We start from the raw sequence: 23,740 nt of genomic DNA, 5'->3' as shown, positions 1-23,740 counted from the left end.
ATTCATCCTGCAGAAAAAGATATCTGCAAGACAGGCGCAATATGTACGTTTTACAACCATGCTTCATAGCCCAAAAATCTGACGGTTACTTACAGAATGCCGACAATGACTTGTGGGAGGCCAACCGTATGCTTACCTCCGGTGTCGCCACCCGCAAGACGGTCGATTTGGATTTTGAAGACGAGTCAGAGTCAACTGTGCATGTCATGGTGCATAATCTCAAGCCTCCTTTCCTCGATGGTCGCATCGTATTCACCAAGCAACTCGAGCCCATTAATCCAATTCGTGATCCCACCAGCGACATGGCCATCTTCTCCAAAAAGGGTAGCGCATTAGTCAAAGAGAAAAGGGAACAAGCTGAACGCGCAAAGGCTGCAGCAAGGTTGGCGGATACGAGCGGAACCGCACTAGGGAACATCACGGGCGTTCGAAATAAAGAAGCAGACGAGGAAGGTGTGTGTTCTCGTACCCCTTTCTAACCGTTCGTCAGATTTGGACATTCACATAGCTTTTTTTGTCTTTGTGCTATGTAGCCGAAGCCGAACAAAAGGAGAGAGAAGCTAAAGCGAAGGGTCAGGAGGAAACTTATCAGGGAGACTCCAAATTTGCCACTCACCTCAAAACATCGGCTGGCGTGAGTTCCTTTGCTAGAAACAGGACGTTGAAGGAGCAACGAGAATATCTCCCTGCCTTCGCATGCCGAGAGGAGCTTATGAAGGTTATCCGGGAAAACCAAGGTGAAGTCGGTCTTTCCCAGGTCTGCCACTTTTCTCATATCTGCATTAGTCGTCATCGTCGTTGGAGAAACTGGATCTGGAAAGACGACCCAATTAACACAATTTTTGTACGAAGACGGTTATTGCCAGCATGGGTTGGTAGGTTGTACCCAACCAAGGCGTGTGGCAGCGATGTCGGTGGCTAAGCGTGTCAGCGAAGAAATGGGGGTTTGTTGAGCCATCATACCGGCGCCGCGTTCCTTTCTAACTTTTTGCACAGGGTAAACTGGGTTCTACGGTGGGATACGCTATTCGTTTCGAAGATTGCACCAGCTCGGAAACAAAGATCAAGTGTAAGAGATAGGATTTGCATATCACAAACTTTACTAAAACTTGTTTGAATAGACATGACTGATGGTGTCCTGCTTCGGGAGTCGTTGAACGAAGGCGATCTCGACCGATACAGCGTCGTCATTCTTGATGAAGCCCACGAACGCTCGTTAAGCACAGATGTCCTTATGGGATTGTTGAGAAAAGGTGGGTTGACAGTGTTTGTATACTTCACCCTATCTAATTGGTGGAGAATCAGTTTTATCTCGCCGACGGGACCTCAAACTCATTGTGACTTCGGCGACAATGAATGCAGAAAAGGTGCGATTGCTGTAATTTATTGAATTCAATAGCTCATGCCCCATAAGTTTTCCAATTTCTACGGCAATGCTCCTACATATACCATTCCGGGGCGTACATTCCCTGTTGAAATTTTTCATGCAAAGTCCCCCTGTGAGGACTACGTAGACAGCGCCGTGAAGCAGGTTCTCCAGATTCACCTGTCGCTTCCCCCAGGCGATATCTTGGTGTTTATGACAGGCCAAGAAGATATTGAAATTACATGTCAAGTTGTTCAAGGTATGGTTGACCATTATTCATTAACATCCTCTGATGAATATCACAGAGCGCCTTTCACAATTGGATGAACCAGCTCCTCTGGCCGTGTTGCCGATATATTCTCAGATGCCAGCAGATCTTCAAGCCAAGATCTTTGAAGCTACCAGTGATGGGCGCAGAAAGGTTATCGTGGCTACAAACATCGCTGAAACGTCATTGACCGGTATGTATGGGGCTTTTGCTTCAATCTTTCCAATGTGTTTATGTTCTACTCTTAGTTGATGGTATTCTTTACGTCGTGGATGCTGGGTACTCGAAGCTCAAAGTTTACAACCCCAGAGTTGGGATGGACGCTCTACAGATCACACCGATCAGCCAAGCCAATGCGAATCAACGGACAGGCCGTGCAGGCCGCACTGGAAGCGGGTAAGAGCAGTGTGTCTGCTATCAGCCCATGGTTGCTCACGTTTTGTTAGGTTTTGTTATCGTCTATATACCGAGATGGCCTATAGGAACGAACTCTTTGAGAATACCATTCCGGAAATCCAGAGGACTAATCTCGCCAATACGGTACTATTGCTCAAGTCTTTGGGCGTCAAAAACCTGTTGGAGTTTGATTTTATGGATCCCCCCCCACAAGTTGGTCACCAGCACCTTTCCACTCGCATTATTTAATGACAATCTCTAGGAAAATATTCTAAACTCCATGTACCAACTTTGGGTGCTAGGGGCATTGGACAATGTTGGGGATTTGACACCCGTTGGAAGGAAAATGTCGGAATTCCCAATGGAACCCTCGATGGCAAAAATGCTTATCGCCGCGGTTGAGAACAAGTGCTCTGCAGAAATGTTGACGATCGTTTCGATGCTTTCGGTTCCGAGCGTGTTCTATCGACCAAAGGAGCGAATGGAGGAAGCAGACGCTGCGAGGGAAAAGTTTAACGTTCCTGAGAGCGATCACTTGACTCTTTTGAACGTGTTTAATCAGTGGAAGAGCCATGGGTAGGATATGTATCAACTTGACGCCTATTTTCGTGCTGATGTCCATCTTTAGATTCCGCGATGAATGGGCGATGCGGCATTTCCTACACCCCAAGCTGCTGAGAAAGTCTAGAGAGGTCCGCGCTCAGTTGGAAGACATTATGAAGTTCCAAAAGATGGACATCATCTCAGGCGGGACCGATTTTGATGTGCTGAGGTGAGCTTTGCACTTTCCGCCCAAACGTTCTGTGCTTGAAGTAAATTTAGAAAGGCGATTACGGCAGGCTACTTTCATCAAGCTGCACGAGTCAAGGGAATTGGGGAATTTGTCAACATCCGTTCTGGTCTGCCGACGCATCTGCATCCCACGAGCGCCCTGTATGGACTGGGATGTGAGTTTCCGAATTTTGAGCTAGACCCCTCGTTTGACATGTGTGTGTGTGGCTAGATACGCCATCATACGTGGTGTACCATGAGCTTATTTTGACATCGAAAGAGTACATGACGCAAGTGACTGCAGTTGACCCATACTGGCTCGGTAGGCGTCCGTCCGCATAGATAAGGATAGATGGCTGATCATGATCGCAGCTGAACTTGGATCCGTGTTCTACTCTGTCAAGGAAAAGAACTTTGACGAGCGCGGGAATCGAAGACAGGCCGATCGAGAGTTTTCGAAACGGGCCGAGATTGAGACAGAGATGGCGAGGCAGCGTGAAGAGTAGGCCTCTTTTTCTTTTCTGTTATTAACGACACTTACTGGCGAGGTAGGACAGCGAAAAAGGTGGAAGAGGACGCGTTGGCAATCAAGACTGCCAGCGGGAGCAGCGCCAAGATTATTATACCGGGGACACCGCGACATACGGGAATTGGAGCCGGTGCCAGAGTAACACAGACACCTCGTCGAAGAGTTGGTATTTAGTAGATATGGCAACAATGTATGTAGTGATGTGCTTGGCTGCCAGCTTTTTTCGTCTTGCCCAATATGATGGGTGACTCTGAATCCCCATTGGACAACCTTGTTCGCAGGACGTCGAAACGCAATGAGACTCCGACGACGTCGTATGCGAGACTGCCACCCAACTCTCCGCTATTGCACAGCGACTTTGCACGACAATCAACGGCGACGGCATCGTCCAACACGGACAACAACTCGTACCTGCGATCATCGTACCAAGAGTCAGAATTTGACTATCACCGGTACTATGGCTACGAGGAGGACGAGCAGAATGTTGCTAGGGAATCATGGCAGACGACGAGGGGGGGAGAGGAAGTACCTACGGTGGTTGTGTCGTCTCCAGATGGACAAGTGCCGAGGGCGGGACGTATGGCGATTGTCAAGCCGATTGGTACAAACTTTTCTCGACCTGGACGGAGTGTGGACGATTTGCAAGAGCAAAAGCGACATGTATTGGAGAGGAATCGGGTACAGCGAACAGGATCGCCTGCTAGCTTGTATTCGACATACTCGTACTATCCGTATGACAGTGCGGTACCTTTGCCCACCGGACTAGTGATGCCTACACCTATACCTGGGAGTACGGCTACACCGAGGACTATGATGACTACGCCTACGCTAACGATAACGGCTCCGCCGAGGGAAAGAACATCAACATCAACAGCGCAAGAATACCTCCAACTCGGGATCCAACACCACGAAGCGAACCGACTGCGAGAGTCTGCGGTGTGCTTTGAAAAGAGTGCCAAGGAAGGAGGAGGGTGCGGAGTGGGGATGTTGATGTGGGGATTGACGTTGCGACATGGATGGGGATGTGAAAAGAACGAAAAGATCGGGTTCAAGTGGCTTCGACGGGCAGCAGAGAGTGCTGTAGAAGACTTGGAGAGTGCACGAGGGGGAGGAGAATGGAGTGCTGTTCGGAGTGAGCTGGTTCTGGCTATCTACGAAGTCGGACAGTGTTTCTTTCATGGATGGGGAGTGGTTAAAGACCAAAAGATGGCAGTAAGTTATTACAGGGTTGCAGCCAGGATTGGAGACTCGGATGCTCAGGTTGATCTAGCATTCTGTCTGGCAAATGGAAAGGGATGCAAAAAGGATAAAAGAGAGGCAGCTAAATGGTACAGGGCTGCTGTGAATCAAGGTCAAAGTGATATAGGCTTAGCTTGGATTTACAAACACAAATACCAATAATGACAATCATCCACCATTCAAACTTTGGAGTTTGGGATCTCTACCAAGAAGAGAATAAAAATGCTGCTCAATCGACACACTTTTATCATGCTCTACCATTTCTGTATAAAATGATAAAGGATATTCTATCCATTCCATCTTGTTCTTTTTATCTTTCAGCTTATATTTGCGTTGAACTCTTCTCGTCTCTTCTTCCAGCAATCTCTCTCTGGTTCTCTGGTCAACTGCTTTCTATCGTTCAAGCAGCTGTTGATACACGCTCAATCGACACCCAGCTCCTTATTCGCATCGCTGCTGGTCGTTTTCTCTGTCAAGCTGCAACTCGCATTTCTCGTCATGCAAAGTCACGTCTCGCACACCCGCTCAACTCTAGAATTAAACAGTACTACTCCGTTCACACCTTTCGTGCAATGGCTCGTCTCGATGCACCCACCTTTGATGACTCTGCCGTTCAGCGTCAACTCGAAGAATCCTTGTCCCCAAACTCACGCTCCACCATTGCATGGGACGCAGTCACCACCGTTCTTCATATAGCCACCACCCTCATCCAACTCACATCTCAGCTATCCGTCCTCGTTTCCGTTCTGCGCCATCAGCGTGACGGTCCTTTATTGGCCCTCCTCAGCTTTGCCCACTTGCTCTACGAATGGTACTCTTCCATTTCTCCATTCATCAAACCAGGAGGTATGTCCCCCTATCTTTTTCTTTCTCTCCGCTAACTCTTCTTTCAGTTTGGGCAGCAACAACCAAAGACCAAGACTACATCAAAAGCGAGGGTCTCAAACGCACCGTCATCGACCCTGCACATCGCAACGAAATCGTCGCAGGTGGAATGTCAGACCATCTCACTCACACGTACAAAGCGGCGATGGATGCAGTCGCAGATCGAGCCGGTGACTTTTTTGAAGCTGCTACCATCCATCGCATGTACGGCCGTCTTTCCATTTCAAGTTTCCTCAGCGATCCCCTCCACCAATTACCCCAGCTCGTATTCACTCTACGTGCAGTCCAACACCCAGCATCCATCCCCTTGTCCCTTGCTTCACTGACGCTCATCACGCAAACTACCCAGTCCTTTACACTCACCCTCTTCAGCTTTTTCGACGGAACAAGCTCCATCGCAAACAAACTCTCCAGCATCAGAAAACTATACGAGGTTGGAAACATACCAAATCAAGTCCTAGACGGTACCCTTCCTTTTCCTGAAGACCAGTCATTCCTCCTTCAAGGCCTTTCTATACAGTTCATCGACGTCTCATTCAAATACCCAGGCAGCGAATCCTATGCACTACGCCGCGTATCTTTCAAAATTGAAAAGGGCCAATTATGTGTTGGTGTCGCTCTCTTTTCCAGCTGCTTTTTGATTTCTTACATTGTTCTAGGTCATCGTAGGCGCCAACGGATCAGGAAAAAGCACCATTCTCAAACTCGTCGCAAGACTATACGACCCATGCGAGGGCACTATCCTCATCGACGGACTAGACATTCGCACACTCAAACTCTCGGATCTTAGACGCGCCATCTCTGTCTTGTTTCAGGATTACACCCATTTCCCGTTATCGGTGCGTTGTATCCTCCCTTGTATTCTATCGCCAACACAATTACAGATCAAAGACAACATCGGCATCGGTAACCCCGCACACGCATCGGATCTTGAAAAGATTCGCAAAGCCGCACAGCTTGGCGGCGCAGAAGACTTTATCGAACGCTTGCCGGATGGATTCGACACGTACCTTGAACGCCCTGTAAAAGATCATTATAGTAACTTACCAGGACATACCGTGGACTACAGCGAGCTTAGAGATGTAGCCGGCATGAGCACAGGGGAATCCAAGGGCTTGAGTGGAGGACAGATGCAGAGAATCGCTTTGTGAGTTTTGCTTTTTCTCCTCTTTTGTTTTGCATTGTATTCATTTTGCAGGTCACGGACGTTTATGCGGTCTTTGGTGTCAGAACCAAATGTGGGGCTCTTGCTCTTTGATGAGCCTTCCGCAAGCTTGGATCCCACAGCTGAGCATGGTCAATACTTCCTTCGCCCTTGGTTTTTTTTTTTTGATCCATGCGACAGATTTATTCGAGAGGCTTCGCCAACTAAGAGGTAACAAGACAATGGTATTCTCCTCGCACAGATTTGGAAACCTCACACGCCATGCTGACCAAATACTGTTCGTCATTTCCCGTTCTCACCTTTTCCATCCAAACCAACCCTTTCCAGGTATATGAATGACTCTGTGATTGTAGAAGAAGGCACTCACGACCAACTCATGAAACAGAACGGCGAATATGCACGGATATGGATGTTGCAAGCTCGCGCATTCTTATAGATTTTAATATATGTATGTACCTCAACCAATATACTCGTCGTCATCATCCATGCAAAGCTCCGGCTTTGGTTTGGCTTTTATCGGCTGCTTGACCGCCACAATAGCTTTCAACGCCAAATCTAGATCCTCTCTGACATCCCGGCACGCCCCAGGAGGAACACGTCCATGGAGCATCTCCACCTCGAGCACCCGCGTTTTGAGTTCGGTTAGGTCCCGCCTCCGATGCAACTCCGATTGAGGCTGCAAGGCTTTGTATAGGCGCTGTGCGTCCCGGAAAATACCACTAAAAATATTCAATACCACTTGATAAAAAGCAAGTAGAACGAGATTGTACTTTAACTCTGTCCTTCGTTTGCCAATATCTTCCAATTCCTGATGAGACGCCCTGCTCCATCGCTTCTTGGCCTTCTCCTTGGCAGCTACGACGTACGACTGAACGCCACTAATGCATACTAGGACATGTGGAAGAGGGCCCAAAAACAAGAGGCGGTAATAGTTGTGTGGCCACTCCATCGTCCTTGATTCCGCGAGGCAGGCGTCAAACAGGCTGGCACGAGAAGCCTCTGCAGCGGTTTTGACCATCTTCCGCCTCCTTGACATGGCTTTCCGGTAAGCGACTTGGAATACCCGTGCCGCATGTATTTGCTCAGCTGAAGGTGGTTTGTGCTCGACAGAGAGCGCGGTACTCGCTATAGATTCAACAACATTGTTAGGACTCAAGACATCCATGTGTTCCACGTCGGGCTCTTCGATATCCACCTCAAACTCTCCAGGTTTATCTCTTTGGTCCTTGGTATCATCAGGCGTTGCATTTTGGCGAGCCCGTGGCACAAACGTAGGCGCATCCGGTCTCAGAGAGGATAGGAACGAGGGCGTGGAGGCATCGCTCAGAAGTCGAGGTACGTCTTCAATGGTCTTGAAGAACACCCTTCGCACGCCTTGAGGCGCTTTATACCTTCCAAGCTTCTTGCCGTCATCGTACAACTGGATTAATTCATCCAGCGATGATTCAGTCGTTGAGTGATGGACGGCTTGAGCAAGTTGATTCCAATTCCGAGCATGAGCGTACCACTCGTTCAGATAGTGGGGCCGACCGGTCCTCACAGGTCCTAGAATCCTGACTATTTCTTGGCGGAGATCATCATGGTTCATGTTGTAACCCACTGGTCGAAACTTTTGTTAGACGAAGATGACGAATTGTAAACTTCAACCCACCCAAGCAAATTGCCTTGCATCTGGAAAAGGGGGATCTTAACGTACTTGATAATGGAAGGTTTTTTCAACGCTTACACTCGAGTGAGAAAGACGACCCGAATCGCCGGAAGCTCGCTGAGGTCCGTATTTTCAAACAAAAGTTGGCCTGCACTAGGGTGTGAGTGAAACAGTATTAAACATGGTGTGTTCAAACCAACCTGAACCTACTCCAGACTGTAGTCGTTCCACCAGCAGCTTGACCGAATTCAGCAGAAAATTCAGCATGAGCGTCGCTGGCCGCTTTGTATCCTTCTTGATGCGACGCAGCAGAGTGATAAACCAGCTTCGTGGTAGCGTCACATTATGCAGGACAAATTCCTTTCTGACTATGACAACGGCACCGCAGAGAAAGTCGATGGCGTCGCATAGTACGTTGATATCAATGGGGACGCTATCGGTCAAGAGATGCCTATTGATAAAATATGCAACTGTTGCAGCTGGATAAGAACAATATGACTTACTTGACAAAACACAATCCCGCTGGGATGAAGACCTCGTCGGTGCCTTGAAGGAAGCGCATCATTTCATTGACAACGCGGGGGCCCCTACGACCATTGAGTTCCCTTCTATACTGTGGTTGGTGGGCAAAGACATCAAGAATGGGGGCCCGGTGGATATATTCCCTCGCACTTTGTTTGTCAAGGAAAAGGCATAAATTGGCTGTCTGGTATACGGTCGTCAACAACCTCGCGTCTAGTCTCATGGGGCTGTCAAGGAGGTCGCGACACCATCTCTTGACGACCTCGACAGCTTTCTGAGCTTCTTTTATCAGAGCGACATCCAAATTTGCCAATGTGCCGAGATAGTAAATGGACGGGTTTAGGGTCTCGTGGAGTCGATTGATCCAGAATCTAATGGAAATTAAGTGAAATTTACGTCATCTTTCTGGCAGCTCATACCTGTGCTGCCTATGTCGCTCCTGCACATCAAATTGCACTGAATGCAGATTATGAAAGATCAAAATTTGCTGGAGGTGGATTCTGACTTGGACATTGTACCATGCAGGAGTGCATGATGTGTAGTGGATGTGCTTTCGAGGACACTGTAGCCTATTGCACACGTCGTTGATCACGAAAGGTAAACAAGGAGTGAAGGCTTGGGTTCTGCGACAGATGTCGTTTTCCTCCTTGATCCGATTGCTGATGCGTGTAAACAGACAATCTTTAAATTTTTGCGAGAGATCCCATTCGGTCACGAGTGCACCCTGCTCGCTCACTCCCATAGCCGCTCGCAAAGCCAGAAATGATTGGTGTAGATATGTTCCCTCTGGAAGTAGAAAAATGTTTTCCGTAGAAGCTTGGAAGCCGAATAGTTTCTGGATGGCAGCGTTATTGCAAGGGTCTGGGCTGATAGCAACTTCGCGAAGCATTGAACAGTAGCTCAAGAAATCTGCAAGGATTGTCGAGATCTCTGTCGCTTCCATGACGATGATACGGGGGAAATTCTGAAAGTAATGGTCGAAACAAAGAAGAGCCGACGTTACTTCCTTTCGGGATGCAAATTTTTGGCCGAGGGCGCGAAGCTGATTCAAATCGCAGGACGCAACAGCTTGAAACATTGCCAGCTGTTAAAGAAAGTGAGCACAATGTTACTGTGTTTCGAACAACACACCTGATCGGAAGCGGAGGAGTCCACCAAAGAGAGCTTGGAATTTGAAGCAAATTCCAGTAATGGTTTAATATCTCTTGCACCTTCGGTATATTTAACACCAAAGGAGAGATGTTTCCAGAGTCCTTCAAGAAGACACTCATGCCCGCGACGTATCGCTCCTTGGTCTTTCCCGTCTTCCAAGAGGAGCCGGATTGCTTCCAGCATCCTGCCCTCCGCAAGATGTATTGTTGCTGCCTCCTGAAGTCTCCCAAGTCCAGCCAAGACTGCGGCACGAGAGATATCGAGATCATAATCTTCCAAATATTGTAGCTGTTCTTCGTCCGATGAAAATAATCTTTTTGCTTTCCTAATAAATCATCGGGTCAGAAACCTCTGTACATCACCGAAAAAGAAGATATATACTCCAATTCATTCCTATTAAAATAAAATAGGCGGGCCACGTCGAGAAGGTTCTCGGCCACATCAGCTTCTATATCTTCTCGATGGGTGGTCACAACGTCGACAGCTTCGTCGAACATTCCACACTTGCGGTACAGTTTTACTGCCAAGCCGAACTCTCGGGCTTTAACATACGCTTGCGCAGCCTCGCAGTCATTATCGGCGTGCTCAAAGCAATCTCCTGCATTACGAAAATACACATTCTTCTCCCTGGAGCTGGTCGCCGCAACAGCACATTGAAGAAAAGCTTCTGCAGCGATAGTAAAAGCATTCTGGCGCAATTTCAAAGCTTGACGGGATCCAGTTGTGGGGGTAGCTCGTGCTTGTTCTCGTAAGTAGTAGGTCCTAGAAACAGACACCTCACGATTTAAGCCGGCGCGTTCGAAGCAGTGCATAGCTTGGAGGTATCTCTTATTCTGAAACAAAGTTCTACCGGACTTCTCCCACTCTTGAGGGGAAGATGACACCGCCAGACGCGGAACATCAGTTCCAGGCGTACAGTTTTGAATTTGATTTTTTGAGGTCCAAAAAATCTACAAGATGATTTGTGAAAGTGATTCACAACGAGGGATATGAGATCTACCCTCATAGGCTCGCTTGTCTCTGAACAATCTACGATCCACAGATTTTTTCGTGCCCTGGTGATAGCGACGTAGAGAAATTTCAGCTGTCACACGAAAACCATGTTGAGCTACGTTGATAGATGAACTGAGTGCGAAAATTTCACCTCGCTGCAGACACCAGCATGACGAGTATCGTCAAACTGTGGTGCAGGAACATCAAGGTTTTCCTCATCACCAAGTTGATTCAAAACGACTCGCCACTGTGACAAATCGACAGAAGAGTCTTCAAAGAATTTGTAAAGGAGGACCTTTACATAAGAGAGTCAGAAATTGAACCCCCCTTCTCAGGACTATTTTGTTTGAACGCACGTCATCAAATTCTAGACCTTTGCTTTCGTATAAGGTCCTATTGTGCATCGTCAGACGTCGTTCTGCGACAGAAGAATATTCTACGAACATGATGAGACCAATGTCTCCCACTTGTTCTCGAAGCTCATCTCTGGCAGATTCGTCACGTACAAGAATACCTAGTAGATTTTGAGTGGCCCGAAGAAAGGTCATTCGAGCTACTCACACTGTTGCGCCCCAAATTCAATTCGACTGCCCCTGAAGTAATCGTTTATTGCAAGTGGTGTACCCAAAATGTTTTCTACTCACGATGCTCCAAATAGGAATTGTTCCTACGTGAGTTAATGAATTACCGCATAAGCAACAGAGAAGTGTGACCTACATATCGAACTGTTTCTTTGTCCCACCCACTGAAAAATACCGGCTTAGAACCATCAACAACGCCCTGTTCTCGGCCCAAAACATCAATTGCATATGGCCAAAATTCTGTGATTAATTCGATCACGGAATGAGCACAGTTGACTATACCACCATGAGAGCGGTAATTGATGGCTAATTGAAATGTACGTGGCACTTCTCGCGTCGGCTGCCTGTCAGCGATCATGTTCTCCCTTCGTTTCTATTATGCACGATGTTGGCGAGTAACAAATGAGAACTGGGTAGGAAGGACGTACCTCCAGACGGAATAAGAAGGCTTTTAAATCGTTGAATCGGAAGGAGCTCCCCACAGAAATCGTTTGAGCAGTGTCTCCCGCCCAAAATAATCCATCAGGGTTACGACACAAAGACCTCAATACTAGAAGGATCATTAGCGGGGATTCAATCGGAAAGACTTCACCCACGAAGAGCGTCAATGAGAAGATTATCTTGAGCCTCATCAACATAGCTTTCGAACGAGAGTAGTTTAGGTAAGGCGCGAACAAAACAAGTACTCCACGTACAGATAATCAATTTTAGGGCCGGGGATGCCCACGGCTTCAATAGCTTTCAAGATGTTATGTGTCCTGATAATTTGGTTTAATGTCGTCAAGATTTTGAGAAGCAAGTTCGCTACCTGTCTGCAGCATCATAATCGCCACAAAGACTTTTGTGTTTGCGGAACGAAGAGAATATCGAGTAAATCACATCGCGCTGGTTTGCAAATGCATACTGCGCACGGTGACTAAGATTCTCGTATTCGGATTTATCTAAAAAGCGATTTTCGTGACTCAGAGATTCTTCGGAGCCCTTGATAACACCTGTGAGAATTTCAGTCATTGAAAAGAGACGACAGATGCCTGAGCCACACCGATGAACTCGCTAAATACAAGGGAAGGATCTGCAAAAAAGATTTTTAGAAGAAAATATAAAGGAAGCAAGGAAAGGTGTACCTAGGCCCTTGGTAAGAGTTTGTGAAAAGTGAGGCCAATAGGACCGAAGGAAAACATCATAGGTGATAAGCCTCCCTGTAGCTTGCTGACCGAAGGACGGATCAGCATTCAAAGGAGTGGTCATTCTAGATTTGAGAGTAATATCAGCCTCAAGCAACTTTGCCAACTTGATACCTCCATCAGTAAAGATAGATACTAGCAGAAAATCAACGAACACGATCAAAGGTCAGGAAGAGGGGAAAATGTTCGTCTTGAAGAAGGCTGAACTTTTGAGGAAGATCTGCTCGCCAAGCCACATCGTCGTCAAGGTCTATCAACCCTCCTTCTTCCTTCAGCTTTTTTGACTTTGCTACTTTCGCCATCTCCTTTGGAGATTGTCCAGCAGTGGAAAGAGATTCCAAAAGCTTCGCAAAATATTCCTCCACTTTTCCAGCTAGAACTCGGGATTGCGTGACGAAAAGTTGTCGTGGTTTTGAAATTGAGTGTTGTTGTGCTTGAAAAGCCCTCTCGATGCCAAGCATTTTGAAAAGCATGGTAGTCGTTTTCCTTGTTCCACAAAAATCAGTCTCGGGAATGGCGTAGTCAATTCATTGGGGACCCACCCAGTTCCGCTGCGTCCGAGAACATAGCATGAATAAGGGTGTTCAATGATTGCCTTCTCTTGTGGTCTTAATTGACCGGGTCAATGTTTTTTTCTCTTTCCAAGTACCGCGACTCACGTAACATTGAAAACATGTGCAACATCAAGATCCGCTATAATGCCTATCACGACCAAGTTAGAGGACATTTTCTGAACTTGAGAAAGGTGCACACTATTCAGCAGAGCCTACATGAACGGCAGAAGACTTCAGCCGCGCAAAGGGAATTCCGTGCATGGGAAGAGAATTACCTGAGAAAATGTCACGAACTTTTCGAGTCTAAAGGAGGAATTCAACATTCAGCTTTCGCAAGAGCAAGAGTGGACTGACACAAGAAGCGAATGGAGCTAGATGTAGCTTCAAGTTAGTAAAAGTAATGTGAAGTACACATCAAACCAGACCTCTTCCAAATCTTCTTTTGGTAGTTCGGGAACAATACAAACATCCTCTTCTTCTTTTTTTTCAGGAGGAGGAAAGTATGCAGGCAGAACGACATTGTCTCCAGCATGATGGGGTCGATTGCGGAATGTGCATCTTTCACGGTACTGTTTACCCTTTCTTCCGAGTTGGTGTCCCATTGAATCCCAAAGCCGCTTGTCAAGCTGGGCGTGAGTATAAACTCCAAAAATCTTGATAACTTGAAGGTAAAGGGGTCAAGTGAATGACATGTAGAGATGAAAACTGTACGATGCCTTGTCGTTCAACCTAACCAAATGGTCGGGTTAGCAAACAAATGGGGCCTGGTCAGAGCCTGCTACCTACATCTGTGTCATACTCAGGAATGCAATCCACTTGATACTAAACAAGATGTCAGCATCACCGTCCCTCGCGATATAGGCCCGACGTACAACCAATCGCGAATCCCGTGTCATCTTGGCTTCGTAGATGGGAATCTCAGTATTGATTCCATTGAGCCGTTTCTGATTATCTGCCGAAAAGTGTCCGTTTGAAAGTTCTCTGAATGGAAAGATAAGTTGAACGACGTCAAGTCAAGGACATGTTAACCACTTGATCTTTTTTATTACAATCTTGAAAAAGTGCGCATCCTTTCGTCGGGATTCTCGTAGGTCCCGGTCAGCCCTGGTGGAAATAAGGATACGCCATTCGCCAAATCCGAGTGCACTATCAAAATAGAGGGCACTACAAGAATGGACGCATCAATGATCTTGGTGTGAAGTGGTAAATGTGTCTACCCACGCTTTCATTGGTTGTACCATTGGGAAAGCAGCAGGGGTATCAATACCGACTTCTCCATCTGCATGCAAAATGGGCTGCCGTCTCTCTTTGATGGTATCAGCCGGCGGTGTATCACCAGTCGCCTCGACGGGAATAAATCCACGCTGGATGGTGGCTGCAACTTCAGAATCTTGGAGTGTCGCAAGATAAAACTGGAAAACTATTGACCGAACTTCCACAAGAGAATTGGTCGCAAAATAACACCTTTAATATTTCCTTTTGCTCATCCAAGATGCTCACGATTTGTTCATTTGCATCTTGAGCGGTCGAAGGGATTGACAAGCCCATAGCTTCAAAAGGCTTAGGGTTTGGAGTGATTGTCCGCTTTGTCGTCATTCGTTTTGCACGTTTCCTCTGTCGCTGTGTCTCTCGCTTTGGCTTAAAAAATGACATATCATCATCGATTTCCATGTCACTCCCGTCCTGATCGTCGGACGAGAAAGACATGGAAGCCAAAGCCATGAGCACTTGAGGTGCCATTTCCACCGATACACGGTTAGAACTTAGTAATTCGGAGGCTTCTCGATCGAATGTGTGCGGTAGAAAAAGAAGAAAGAGCGACAGTCTGTCAAGTACGAGATGACAAGACGACTGTGGAAATGTCTTTGCTGATTGCGGGAATGTATCCAAGATGGAGGTAGCCAGGCACTTGCTCCAATTCCCAGCTACAAAAGGTTATGTAAGTTTGGCAATTTCAGCAGGTCAGTTGAGACGAACCTGAAAGGACGAGTTCAAGAATTGGACGTGTACCGAGGTTGGCGGACAGTAGCTCTCGCAAGAAACCCTCACTTTGCCTCTCATCAAATAGCCCAACAGGAAGTTCCTGTAAAGCTTGTTGAATCGCGTCGATGGAGACGAGATGTTCACTACGAAGCCAACTATTGCAGAAGTTTGAGCTTTCTTCATTTGCCGCAAACATGGTTGGGATGGACAAGTGGATTATTAACAAGAAAGATGTGATAGATAGACGGGCCTTTGACGGTTGTTCCCTTGTAAACGGAGAACTGCGGAGGAAGGTCAAAGCCAGTGTCAACCTTGCGTCAACCCAACTCTGAGCGCTCACCAGAGGTGGTTGTATTGAAACTCCGATAGGTAAGTCGTTATGCGAGCAACCAAGTTCCAGCAAAGCATCTTCATGTCTACGACCCGCGCATAAAACCATTTTCACGATCGCTAAATAATGACATGATTAGACTCAGTCCAAACAAAATTTCGTCATCTCATAATGGTCTAACACGGCAACGTAGGCTCATCTCCTCTGCCTTGAAACTGAAATCAGCGTCAGCTGTTGTCCAGAGCGTGCCGAAACCGAAAGAGGGAGTACAAGATTTACGGAAAAGAGGAGAGGATCAACCGAAATCAACGCAAGGTGCGCAATTTCGACTTGAAACGTGAGACATGGTTAAAACGTTTCTACGTCAGCTAAACGAAATGCACTTGGGGTCCAACTGCTTTCGCGGACCCTTCATTCACAAGTTTTCCGCAATGTCTCATTTCCCTCTCCTCCCTCCTCATATGTGCAAATATCGCGAGATCACCTTGCGATGCACGGCCTCGACCCCGCGCAGGGATCAGTCCTTCCTGACACTGGGTTTCAATTGCCGCCATTGCAGGGATCCAATCTTCTCGAACATTTTCATCGCATCGGTTCACATGCAGCGCAACCGTGGCTAAACCTCGGCAAGTCTTTTGCGTCTGGCGAGATCCCACCCAAACCAGATAACTGGGAAATTCAGAGTGGGTGGACCAAATATCAATTTCTGCCTGATGGGTCGAGTTACAGCGAACATGTGGATTATCCTACACACAAGGGAAAACCAGAAGACATGCTCACGTTCGACGTGGAAACGATGCCTAATTATCATCCTTACCCTGTCCTCGCATGTGCAGCGTCGCTGAATAGCTGGTATGTTTGGATTTCCCCCTGGCTACTGGGACATTCGGACTCTCCTCAATATCTCATTCCTTTTGGTGATCCTACCATACCCCGCGTTATTGTTGGTCACAACGTCTCCTACGATCGTGGGAGGATTCTCGAGGAATATAACGTTGTTTCCACAAAGAATCGGTTCATCGACACTATGGCTCTTCACGTTGCGGTCAAGGGCATATCTTCGCACCAGCGGCCAGCCTGGATGAAGTATCGGAAGTCCAAGCAAACGGAGCTGGAGCAACAACAGGAAGCAATAGAGGCTGTCGTTGAATTATTGGCTACTGTTGATCAGCGACTAAAGGCGGAGGCCGATCTTGCAAAAAAAGAGGAACTGCGTCAACTTCGGGAGGTTATGGCTGAGAGTCTTTCTCGTCTACAAATTTCAACTCAGCCGGACATTGACCCGGATATAGATACCCCAGAAGTTGACTTATCCTTGAAAAGATGGGAGGATCTTACGTCGGCAAATTCTTTAGCAGATGTTGCAAAGCTTCATTGCGGGATTGATATGGATAAGCAGACTCGGAGCGATTTCATGACCTCGACTCCCAAAGAGATTCTGAATAACATTGCAGACTACCTTGACTATTGCTCCACCGATGTTTCTGTCACACACCAAGTTTATGCGACTGCTTTGCCCGACTTCCTCACTGCATGCCCGCACCCCGTCTCGTTTGGAGGGATTTTGACCATGGGTTCAAGTTTTTTAACAGTCAACGAAGAATGGGATGCATACTTAGCAAGGGCCGAGAAGGTTTACCGAGACTTGGAAGAGGGTGTCCAGAACAAGCTGAAGAAGCTCGCTGAGGATGCTCGCCTGCTGATGGATGGAAAGAAAGAGGAGTGGAAGGACGATGTTTGGTTGAGTCAATTAGATTGGACTCCGAAGGTTGCTGGAAAATCAAGAGGAATCGGTATCTCCTCAGAGGTGTGTCATAGCTTATCATTTGCTCTCTCCCTCTTCATTAGCTAAATGTTGTCAAAGGTGGATACGGACTCTCTCGAGACCACAATTTCCGAGGTGGATCCCCATCCCCTGCAATCCATGCCAACACCTCAGGAAACCTCGCTCCCCGCATGGTACACAAAACTATCTCAAGATCCCTTCTCAGCAAAATCGATCGACCAAGTGATACCCCTTCTTCTGCAGCTTTCGTTCGACGGCAACCCCTTGCAATACAATTCTGAAGAACGTTGGCACTACATGGATAATGGGAACGTTTCTCGATTGCCCAGCTCGCGAGAGCAACGAACTACAAAAATTCTCGGACCCAGACACGCTTTGGCGTATCTAAGGAGCGGTAGAATGTCGTCCAGAGATGTTCAACTAGCAACATCACTATCTAGTGGCGAATTCACAGAAGATGCTCGGAGCCAAATTCTCTCTTTGGCAGAATCAATCGCATCTGAGACGCAGGCGGAGAGCGTTGAAAAAGATCCTTGGTTGTGTCAATTAGACTGGACACCGGATAATGCAAGAGCTAGAGTGAAGAAAGCAAAAATGAAGGCTTCGAAGCCACCACCTGTACTTTGGCCCAAGTGGTACTGGGATGCTACTAAACCCAAGAAAGCCATGCCTTCAGGCACGCTCGAGATCACTGTTCGGAACCGTATCGCTCCCATTCTTCTACGCCTCTCATGGTTTGGTTGGCCACTTTTCCACTCTCGCGAACACGGTTGGACATTTCGTGTCCCTTCAAACGCCAGCTTTAAGACACGCTTATCACCACTAAGCTTTTATGACCCTACTGATGATAAACTCGCAGAAGCCACACTGAGCGGCGGCTTTGTCTTCTACAAGCTACCCCATAAAGATGGCGAGAAGGCAAATGTAGGAAGCCCGTTAGGGAAATCTTTCATCAAGTTTGCGCAAGACGGCACCATGAAAAGTCCGGGGGACGAAGCCAAGGAGGCACTGGACATGAATGCACTCTGCAGCTACTGGATCAGTGCTCGAGATCGGATACTGAATCAGATGGTTGTTTGGCAGGATGCAAAGAACAAACTTGGCCTCCCGAAATTCTCCTCTGACGAGGACAATGGGAAAAAGTGGGGGATAATTCTCCCGCAAGTCATTACGATGGGGACTGTCACGCGTCGGGCGATCGAGAAAACATGGCTAACGGCAAGTAATGCCAAAAAGAATCGGGTTGGTTCTGAACTCAAAGCAATGGTTCGCGCCCCTGAAGGATATGCCATCGTCGGAGCTGATGTTGACAGTGAAGAATTGTGGATATCTAGCTGCATGGGTGATGCGCAGTTTGGGTTGCATGGTGCTACCGCCATTGGCTGGATGACGCTTGAGGGTACGAAGGCGGCAGGGACCGATCTGCATTCAAAAACGGCAAGCATTTTGGGAATATCTCGTGACCAGGCAAAGGTTTTCAATTATTCGCGGATTTACGGTGCTGGTATGCGGCATGCCATCCTTCTCCTGCTGCAATCAAATGCAAGCATGTTACCGGAAATAGCCCAGAAGCTGGCTGAAAATTTATATGCGTCGACTAAAGGCAAGAATACCCATCGAACTGATATTTTCGAGAGGAAGTTCTGGTTTGGTGGAACGGAAAGTTACCTCTTCAACAAGTTGGAGGAAATTGCACTGTCTGATAAACCTCAAACTCCTGCTCTTGGCTGTGGTGTAACTTATGCTCTCTCCAAGGAATATCTTCCGGCTGAATTTGGTTCAGATTATATGCCTTCTCGTGTTAATTGGGTAGTGCAGTCATCCGGTGTGGATTACCTTCATCTTCTCATCGTCTCTATGGATCACCTTATCTCCAAATACAACATCAACGCGAGATATCTCATCTCGGTCCATGATGAACTGCGCTATCTGGTGGCTGAGGAAGACAAATATCGCACTGCCTTAGCTCTACAAATCGCTAACTTATGGACACGCAGTTTGTTCGCTTATAAACTTGGCATGGATGATCTCCCGCAAGGTGTTGCTTTCTTCTCAGCTGTGGACATTGACAAAGTCCTACGCAAGGAGGTTGATATGCCCTGTGTCACCCCCTCTCAACCTATTCCTATACCCCCTGGAGAAAGCCTCGATATTTTCGGTGTTCTCGCGAAGACAAATGGCGGCTCGCTGTGGAAGGACGGTCGCGCTATGGCTGCGAATGAGGAGGGGCCATTCCAAGGGACTCTCGAGAGCTACGCCGAGCCTGATTGTCTCAAGCACAGGTCCGCGAGCGCAGCCTTCTTAAGTGCACAGGCCACGACCGATTTTGGTGAGGTGAAGGGACTGGCACAACAGGTTTATGGACGACCTTTTGTTGGCGGTATGAGGAGTCCTTCCTCTCATAGAAGGAAGAAGTCCCCCATCGGTAGTGGAGAAGGATTCGACTGGTCAGAAACCGTAGAGCGCATTCTGAGGCCGTGACTCTGATTAATGCTGTTTCGGTTGGGTGGTTTCTAACTTATTTTGTATTTTATAAATTGCGCATATTATAGCTCATAGCCTACCTTCATAATTGGAATAGCCGGAATTTAAAACACCTTTCCTCCCCGAGCACGCATTTATTTGGAGACACCACAGAAATATGGTTTTCACTCAGGTGTAACGTAAGGTTCAACAAGCATCTTACTAAACTCATTGAGCTTCTCTGGGCCTCTAACTTCTTCTGTGAGAAGTGGGAGTTGAATGATGTGGAAAAATTCATCATAAAGTTCGTGAGCTTCCGCAAGATATTTCTGCTGCATCTTCTGGCGAACACTACAATGTTCGCAATTGGACGCTAAAAAGATATTAATTGCGATCAAAAAGTATTGTTTGGACAACATACATTTCTTTGGGAAGAGAAGCTGGTTGACGACGATATTGTGTGTGTCGATCTCATAAGCGGTCAATTCTTGAACCAGTCGCTCGGTTTCGTAGAGCGACAAGAACTCTGAAATGCAGACGCAGACGAAAGTCGTCTTTTCCTGAAACGAAAGTTAACCAAGTTGACCGATGGAGATCAAAAAACGTACAGGATCTTTAAACTGGGTATTGACTTCAGTGATGACCCCGCGCATGGACTCAAGTTTCGCGAACATATCCTCCTGGGAACCGGCTTCACCTCCCATCATACTCGACATCTAAGATCAAGTCACGATGAGAACGCGGTAAGTATGTACAGTAACACTGTACCTGACTTATCATCGGCCCGAACCGCGATCCAAGGGAGCTTAATTTTCCAAGAGCCTTTTCCAATACTGTGGGGAAAGACAAAAAGCGAAGGGTATGTCCCGTGGGCGCAGTGTCAAACACGATCACGGAGTATTCCATGGATTTTACATGTCTAAAATGTACGGGTTAACGGGAATTGTGGAGTAGAGGCGAACACACATGCTTCATAATTTCCGCAAAGCTCATAGCTTCATCTACACCTGGTATAGCAAAGGCAAGGTCCTGCATCATAGATCCCATCATACCGTTTGAGTCGGCTGTTATCGAAAGTTAGAACTACATGTTCGAGGAAGAACCCAACATACATTGTTCAACCATCTCTTGAATTGCGCTCGTCGGGTCGATCTCCATCGCAAATAGGTTATCGAAGCCATTAACCTTCGTCGCGTCCTTAGAAAACTTCTGCCCAAATGCGTCCGACAAATTGTGCGCTGGGTCGGTAGACTGGAGAATATGTTCCAGCTGCTGAAATCTTGAAAACGGGAAAACCACGCACAATGAGTAGCACCGATTTACGGCATTTGGCGAGCTGGATGGCCAAAGAACATGAGGTCGTGGTTTTGCCTGCCCAAGGGGCGTCTCGAGCACGGTCTCGATTCAATCACGCAGTGGACTCACCGACACCACCTTTGCCACCTAGAAAGCAGTTTGTGATAATTTTAAGTGACACAAAGGGAGCACGAAGAGTTGATTCTTTACCGCAAAAAATCCATTTCAGTGAAGTTTGATCCAATATATTCTGGAGGGTTGGAGGTAAGAGATCTGTCGACATTCCGGCCAGAGAAAACGGATATGCTCGTTAGAATATGAACGAACGAAGGACGTAGTAAATTAAATAAACGCGTGTGATCAAATACCACGATTTCACTTCCTGGCAGCAAACGAATACTCAATGTCAGATAACACAATTCTGTCCTTCAACGGTATGCTCCTCCCCAATTTCCGCGAAGGATTACGACTCATGCACCCTACAAGCCCTACAAGTCGCCAATGAGCAGCGAAATGCCTATGGATTGCGGTACAATGACTTGGCACGATATCGGTATGGATTACAAAGTCCTGAACCGAAAATTCACTAACTCTGCCCAAGTAAACATTGCGCCAATCGCACTCATCGTCTAAGGTCGTCTCTCAAGGCCACGCACGGAAAAGGGAGGGATTTCAAGAAGCTACCACCCCTTAATCTGGACATTGTCAAAGAGGGACAGTGAGGCTGGTTTTTCTTATAACGCGCAACTACGCTTACAAGGACTAGCCTCCATTTGCTCTTATTTGAAGCCGAGAGAGCATGGGCGTACTCGCAGGAACTAATCGCCCATTCACTAATGCCTGCTAATGAGGCAAGGGCCAGCAGTCTGCGACACAGTGCTACTGGAAGATTCCGCCGCTCTGTTAGTTGGTCAAACCAGTTGCTCTCCCTTTGCCAATCTCTCCACGCCACTTCACGCATGTCTGCGGCTAATCTCGTTCAAGTGATCGCCTACACTGTGATATTGAATGGACGTTTCCTTCGCTACCGCGATGACTTTGAAGACGCTCTTGCTCAGCTTAGTGTCGCAAGAAACCTCCTGGACGAGCTAGCAGCAACGGCAGTCACAAGTCGTGATCAAGCTTTATCGATTTTGTTTTCAGACGAGATTGGGCCAGAGATTCGATACTGTGCGCATGAGCTTGGTCGCGCCAAGGCGTACGACGTGGACGGCATTGTAGCGGATTTGGCCCCAAAGTATAGGAACAACATCGTGGAGAACTGTGTCACTCTTATTGCAAATCTGCACTCAGAAGGCCAAGCAGCAACGCAAAGCGAGATCAGAAAGAAACTCAAACAGTTGACTTGGGAGAACGAATTGGTGCCAGTGCGGAATCCAGAGTTGGTGGATGTCCTTCTAAAGGTGCAGGAGGCCGAGGCAAGGCTTGATGGCCGAGAGCAAGGCAGTACGTCCACAGGTCCTAGTAAGCAACCCGTCAAGTCCAAAAAAGGGGTTGCTGCTTATGACACGATCCTTCTGGCGCTGAGTGATGCCGAGGAACTGGCAAGAAAACTTTCAGAGTCGCATCAGGTGCGATTTTTTGACTTTGTTTTTGTTTTTGTTTTCTCATGCCCGCTTTCTAGCTTGATAGTGCAAGCCAGGGTCCCTCATCAAGTAGTGGCCGTGACATTCATTTTGTCCACGCATATATCCTTTACCAACTCCTAATGCGTCGTACTCAGCGCGATCTTCTACTCATCTCCGCCCTGTTGGCTTCCCAGTCTGGAAAAGGGAGCAGTAGCGCCATCTCCGGTTCTGCCGGCTCGAAAACAGAACCAGTCGACAACCGACTCTTTCCTGCGGTGGTAAAACTTTTGGACACCGTTCTACAAAGTCTTGGCCAAATGAGAACACTGACTGTAGTCGACGATAGCCCTGACTTGGCTTCTGCAATTGACGCACGCTTGTCAGTAACCAAGGCGCGAAGGTTTGTTTAGATTCAAGTTCTAAAAATAGTGTTCCTGATCTACCTAGATGTCTTTTCCTAGCTCGGTGTTATACGCCACTTAAGCGGTATGCAGAGGCTCTTGTCCTCCTCCAACATGCGAACATCCACGTTCGCGAAACGAGGTCGACTCTGTCACTGTCTGACAACGATTCATTGAATGTGGCGAACCCACAGTTTTTCCCACTTCGTGACGCCGATATAGATGCACTTGAAGCCACTCTTGTCGCCGACGGTTTGCAATATAAGCGAGATTGGTTTGCCTACAATGGCGGGGCTGTCAATGCCGATCCTCAACAATACAAGAAACCACTATTTTTCAACATAGCTTTGAACTATGTTAAACTGGATATGGACCACCTGCTCGAACGTGCTGGTAAACAACCATCGCCAGTCCTAGGTCCTGTGACGGTTCAGCCATCAGTGATCAAGCATGAGGTTGTCCCCGAGAAGAAGCAGGTTAGCAAGGCAAAAGTAGAGGATGTCAGGGCTTCCACCCCCGAGCCAGAGGCACCTGCTCGCGGCGGTCTTTCTGGGTTGTTGGGAGGTTGGTGGGGACGTAGTTCATGAACGGCTGGTATATACAAGACAGAGACTGTCCTACAGTGAACTCAAAAAAAATACAATTACATTCCAAGGCAT

At 47.4% G+C, this 23,740-nt stretch overlaps 7 protein-coding genes across 7 annotated transcripts; 5 read left to right on the top strand and 2 right to left on the bottom strand.

The window, feature by feature from the left end:
- Window positions 1-2,774: 2,774 nt before the first annotated feature.
- LACBIDRAFT_175600 (uncharacterized protein) lies at window positions 2,775-3,590 on the top strand. Its single transcript, XM_001874275.1, has 5 exons — window positions 2,775-2,797; window positions 2,848-2,977; window positions 3,034-3,123; window positions 3,174-3,303; window positions 3,354-3,590. Exons 3-5 carry the CDS (start codon window positions 3,087-3,089, stop codon window positions 3,502-3,504), a joined length of 318 nt encoding a protein of 105 aa, XP_001874310.1. The 5' UTR covers window positions 2,775-2,797; window positions 2,848-2,977; window positions 3,034-3,086; the 3' UTR covers window positions 3,505-3,590.
- LACBIDRAFT_301849 (uncharacterized protein) lies at window positions 3,568-4,753 on the top strand (the record flags this gene model as incomplete). The annotated part of the gene is made up of 1 exon (XM_001874274.1): window positions 3,568-4,753. One exon carries the CDS (start codon window positions 3,568-3,570, stop codon window positions 4,729-4,731), a length of 1,164 nt encoding a protein of 387 aa, XP_001874309.1. The 3' UTR covers window positions 4,732-4,753.
- An 88-nt stretch (window positions 4,754-4,841) lies between these two features.
- Window positions 4,842-7,055, top strand: LACBIDRAFT_301848 (uncharacterized protein; the record flags this gene model as incomplete). Its single annotated transcript, XM_001874273.1, has 7 exons — window positions 4,842-5,415; window positions 5,463-6,061; window positions 6,114-6,293; window positions 6,339-6,601; window positions 6,653-6,750; window positions 6,800-6,896; window positions 6,947-7,055. 7 exons carry the CDS (start codon window positions 4,842-4,844, stop codon window positions 7,053-7,055), a joined length of 1,920 nt encoding a protein of 639 aa, XP_001874308.1.
- On the bottom strand, window positions 7,052-15,432 carry LACBIDRAFT_291910 (uncharacterized protein; the record flags this gene model as incomplete). The annotated part of the gene is made up of 30 exons (XM_001873640.1): window positions 7,052-8,218; window positions 8,271-8,290; window positions 8,346-8,415; window positions 8,468-8,718; window positions 8,771-9,160; window positions 9,209-9,873; window positions 9,921-9,953; window positions 10,001-10,183; window positions 10,304-10,891; window positions 11,086-11,229; window positions 11,291-11,448; window positions 11,496-11,527; window positions 11,579-11,601; window positions 11,652-11,888; window positions 11,944-12,065; window positions 12,112-12,155; window positions 12,211-12,273; window positions 12,324-12,507; window positions 12,558-12,587; window positions 12,640-12,764; window positions 13,242-13,250; window positions 13,359-13,465; window positions 13,529-13,556; window positions 13,608-13,624; window positions 13,831-13,914; window positions 14,040-14,075; window positions 14,126-14,234; window positions 14,475-14,665; window positions 14,754-15,178; window positions 15,231-15,432. The coding sequence occupies 30 exons, from the start codon at window positions 15,430-15,432 to the stop codon at window positions 7,077-7,079; spliced, it is 5,712 nt and encodes a 1,903-aa protein (XP_001873675.1). The 3' UTR covers window positions 7,052-7,076.
- A 490-nt stretch (window positions 15,433-15,922) lies between these two features.
- Window positions 15,923-19,834, top strand: LACBIDRAFT_242549 (uncharacterized protein; the record flags this gene model as incomplete). Its single annotated transcript, XM_001874272.1, has 5 exons — window positions 15,923-16,289; window positions 16,338-16,729; window positions 16,796-16,817; window positions 16,860-17,302; window positions 17,864-19,834. Coding segments are annotated over 5 exons (3,195 nt in total), but the record flags the coding sequence as incomplete, so codon positions are not given.
- A 167-nt stretch (window positions 19,835-20,001) lies between these two features.
- Window positions 20,002-21,395, bottom strand: LACBIDRAFT_227937 (uncharacterized protein; the record flags this gene model as incomplete). Its single annotated transcript, XM_001873639.1, has 8 exons — window positions 20,002-20,189; window positions 20,238-20,376; window positions 20,425-20,532; window positions 20,585-20,735; window positions 20,781-20,880; window positions 20,920-21,067; window positions 21,120-21,187; window positions 21,305-21,395. The coding sequence occupies 8 exons, from the start codon at window positions 21,393-21,395 to the stop codon at window positions 20,002-20,004; spliced, it is 993 nt and encodes a 330-aa protein (XP_001873674.1).
- A 120-nt stretch (window positions 21,396-21,515) lies between these two features.
- On the top strand, window positions 21,516-23,668 carry LACBIDRAFT_301844 (uncharacterized protein; the record flags this gene model as incomplete). Its single annotated transcript, XM_001874271.1, has 6 exons — window positions 21,516-21,546; window positions 21,599-21,665; window positions 21,714-21,830; window positions 21,879-22,683; window positions 22,737-23,080; window positions 23,128-23,668. The coding sequence occupies 6 exons, from the start codon at window positions 21,516-21,518 to the stop codon at window positions 23,666-23,668; spliced, it is 1,905 nt and encodes a 634-aa protein (XP_001874306.1).
- Window positions 23,669-23,740: the final 72 nt, after the last annotated feature.

Source organism: Laccaria bicolor, genomic scaffold (assembly GCF_000143565.1).
Source record: "Laccaria bicolor S238N-H82 LACBIscaffold_1 genomic scaffold, whole genome shotgun sequence".
Taxonomy (NCBI): domain Eukaryota; kingdom Fungi; phylum Basidiomycota; class Agaricomycetes; order Agaricales; family Hydnangiaceae; genus Laccaria; species Laccaria bicolor.
This window is presented reverse-complemented; position numbering and strand designations above follow the sequence as displayed.

Coding starts and splice junctions, on each gene's coding strand:
- LACBIDRAFT_175600 (XM_001874275.1), top strand. CDS start 3,087: ATGACGCAAGTGACTGCAGTTGACCCATACTGGCTCG. Junction 3,124..3,173: donor AGTTGACCCATACTGGCTCG/GTAGGCGTCCGT, acceptor TCATGATCGCAG/CTGAACTTGGATCCGTGTTC. Junction 3,304..3,353: donor ATGGCGAGGCAGCGTGAAGA/GTAGGCCTCTTT, acceptor CTGGCGAGGTAG/GACAGCGAAAAAGGTGGAAG.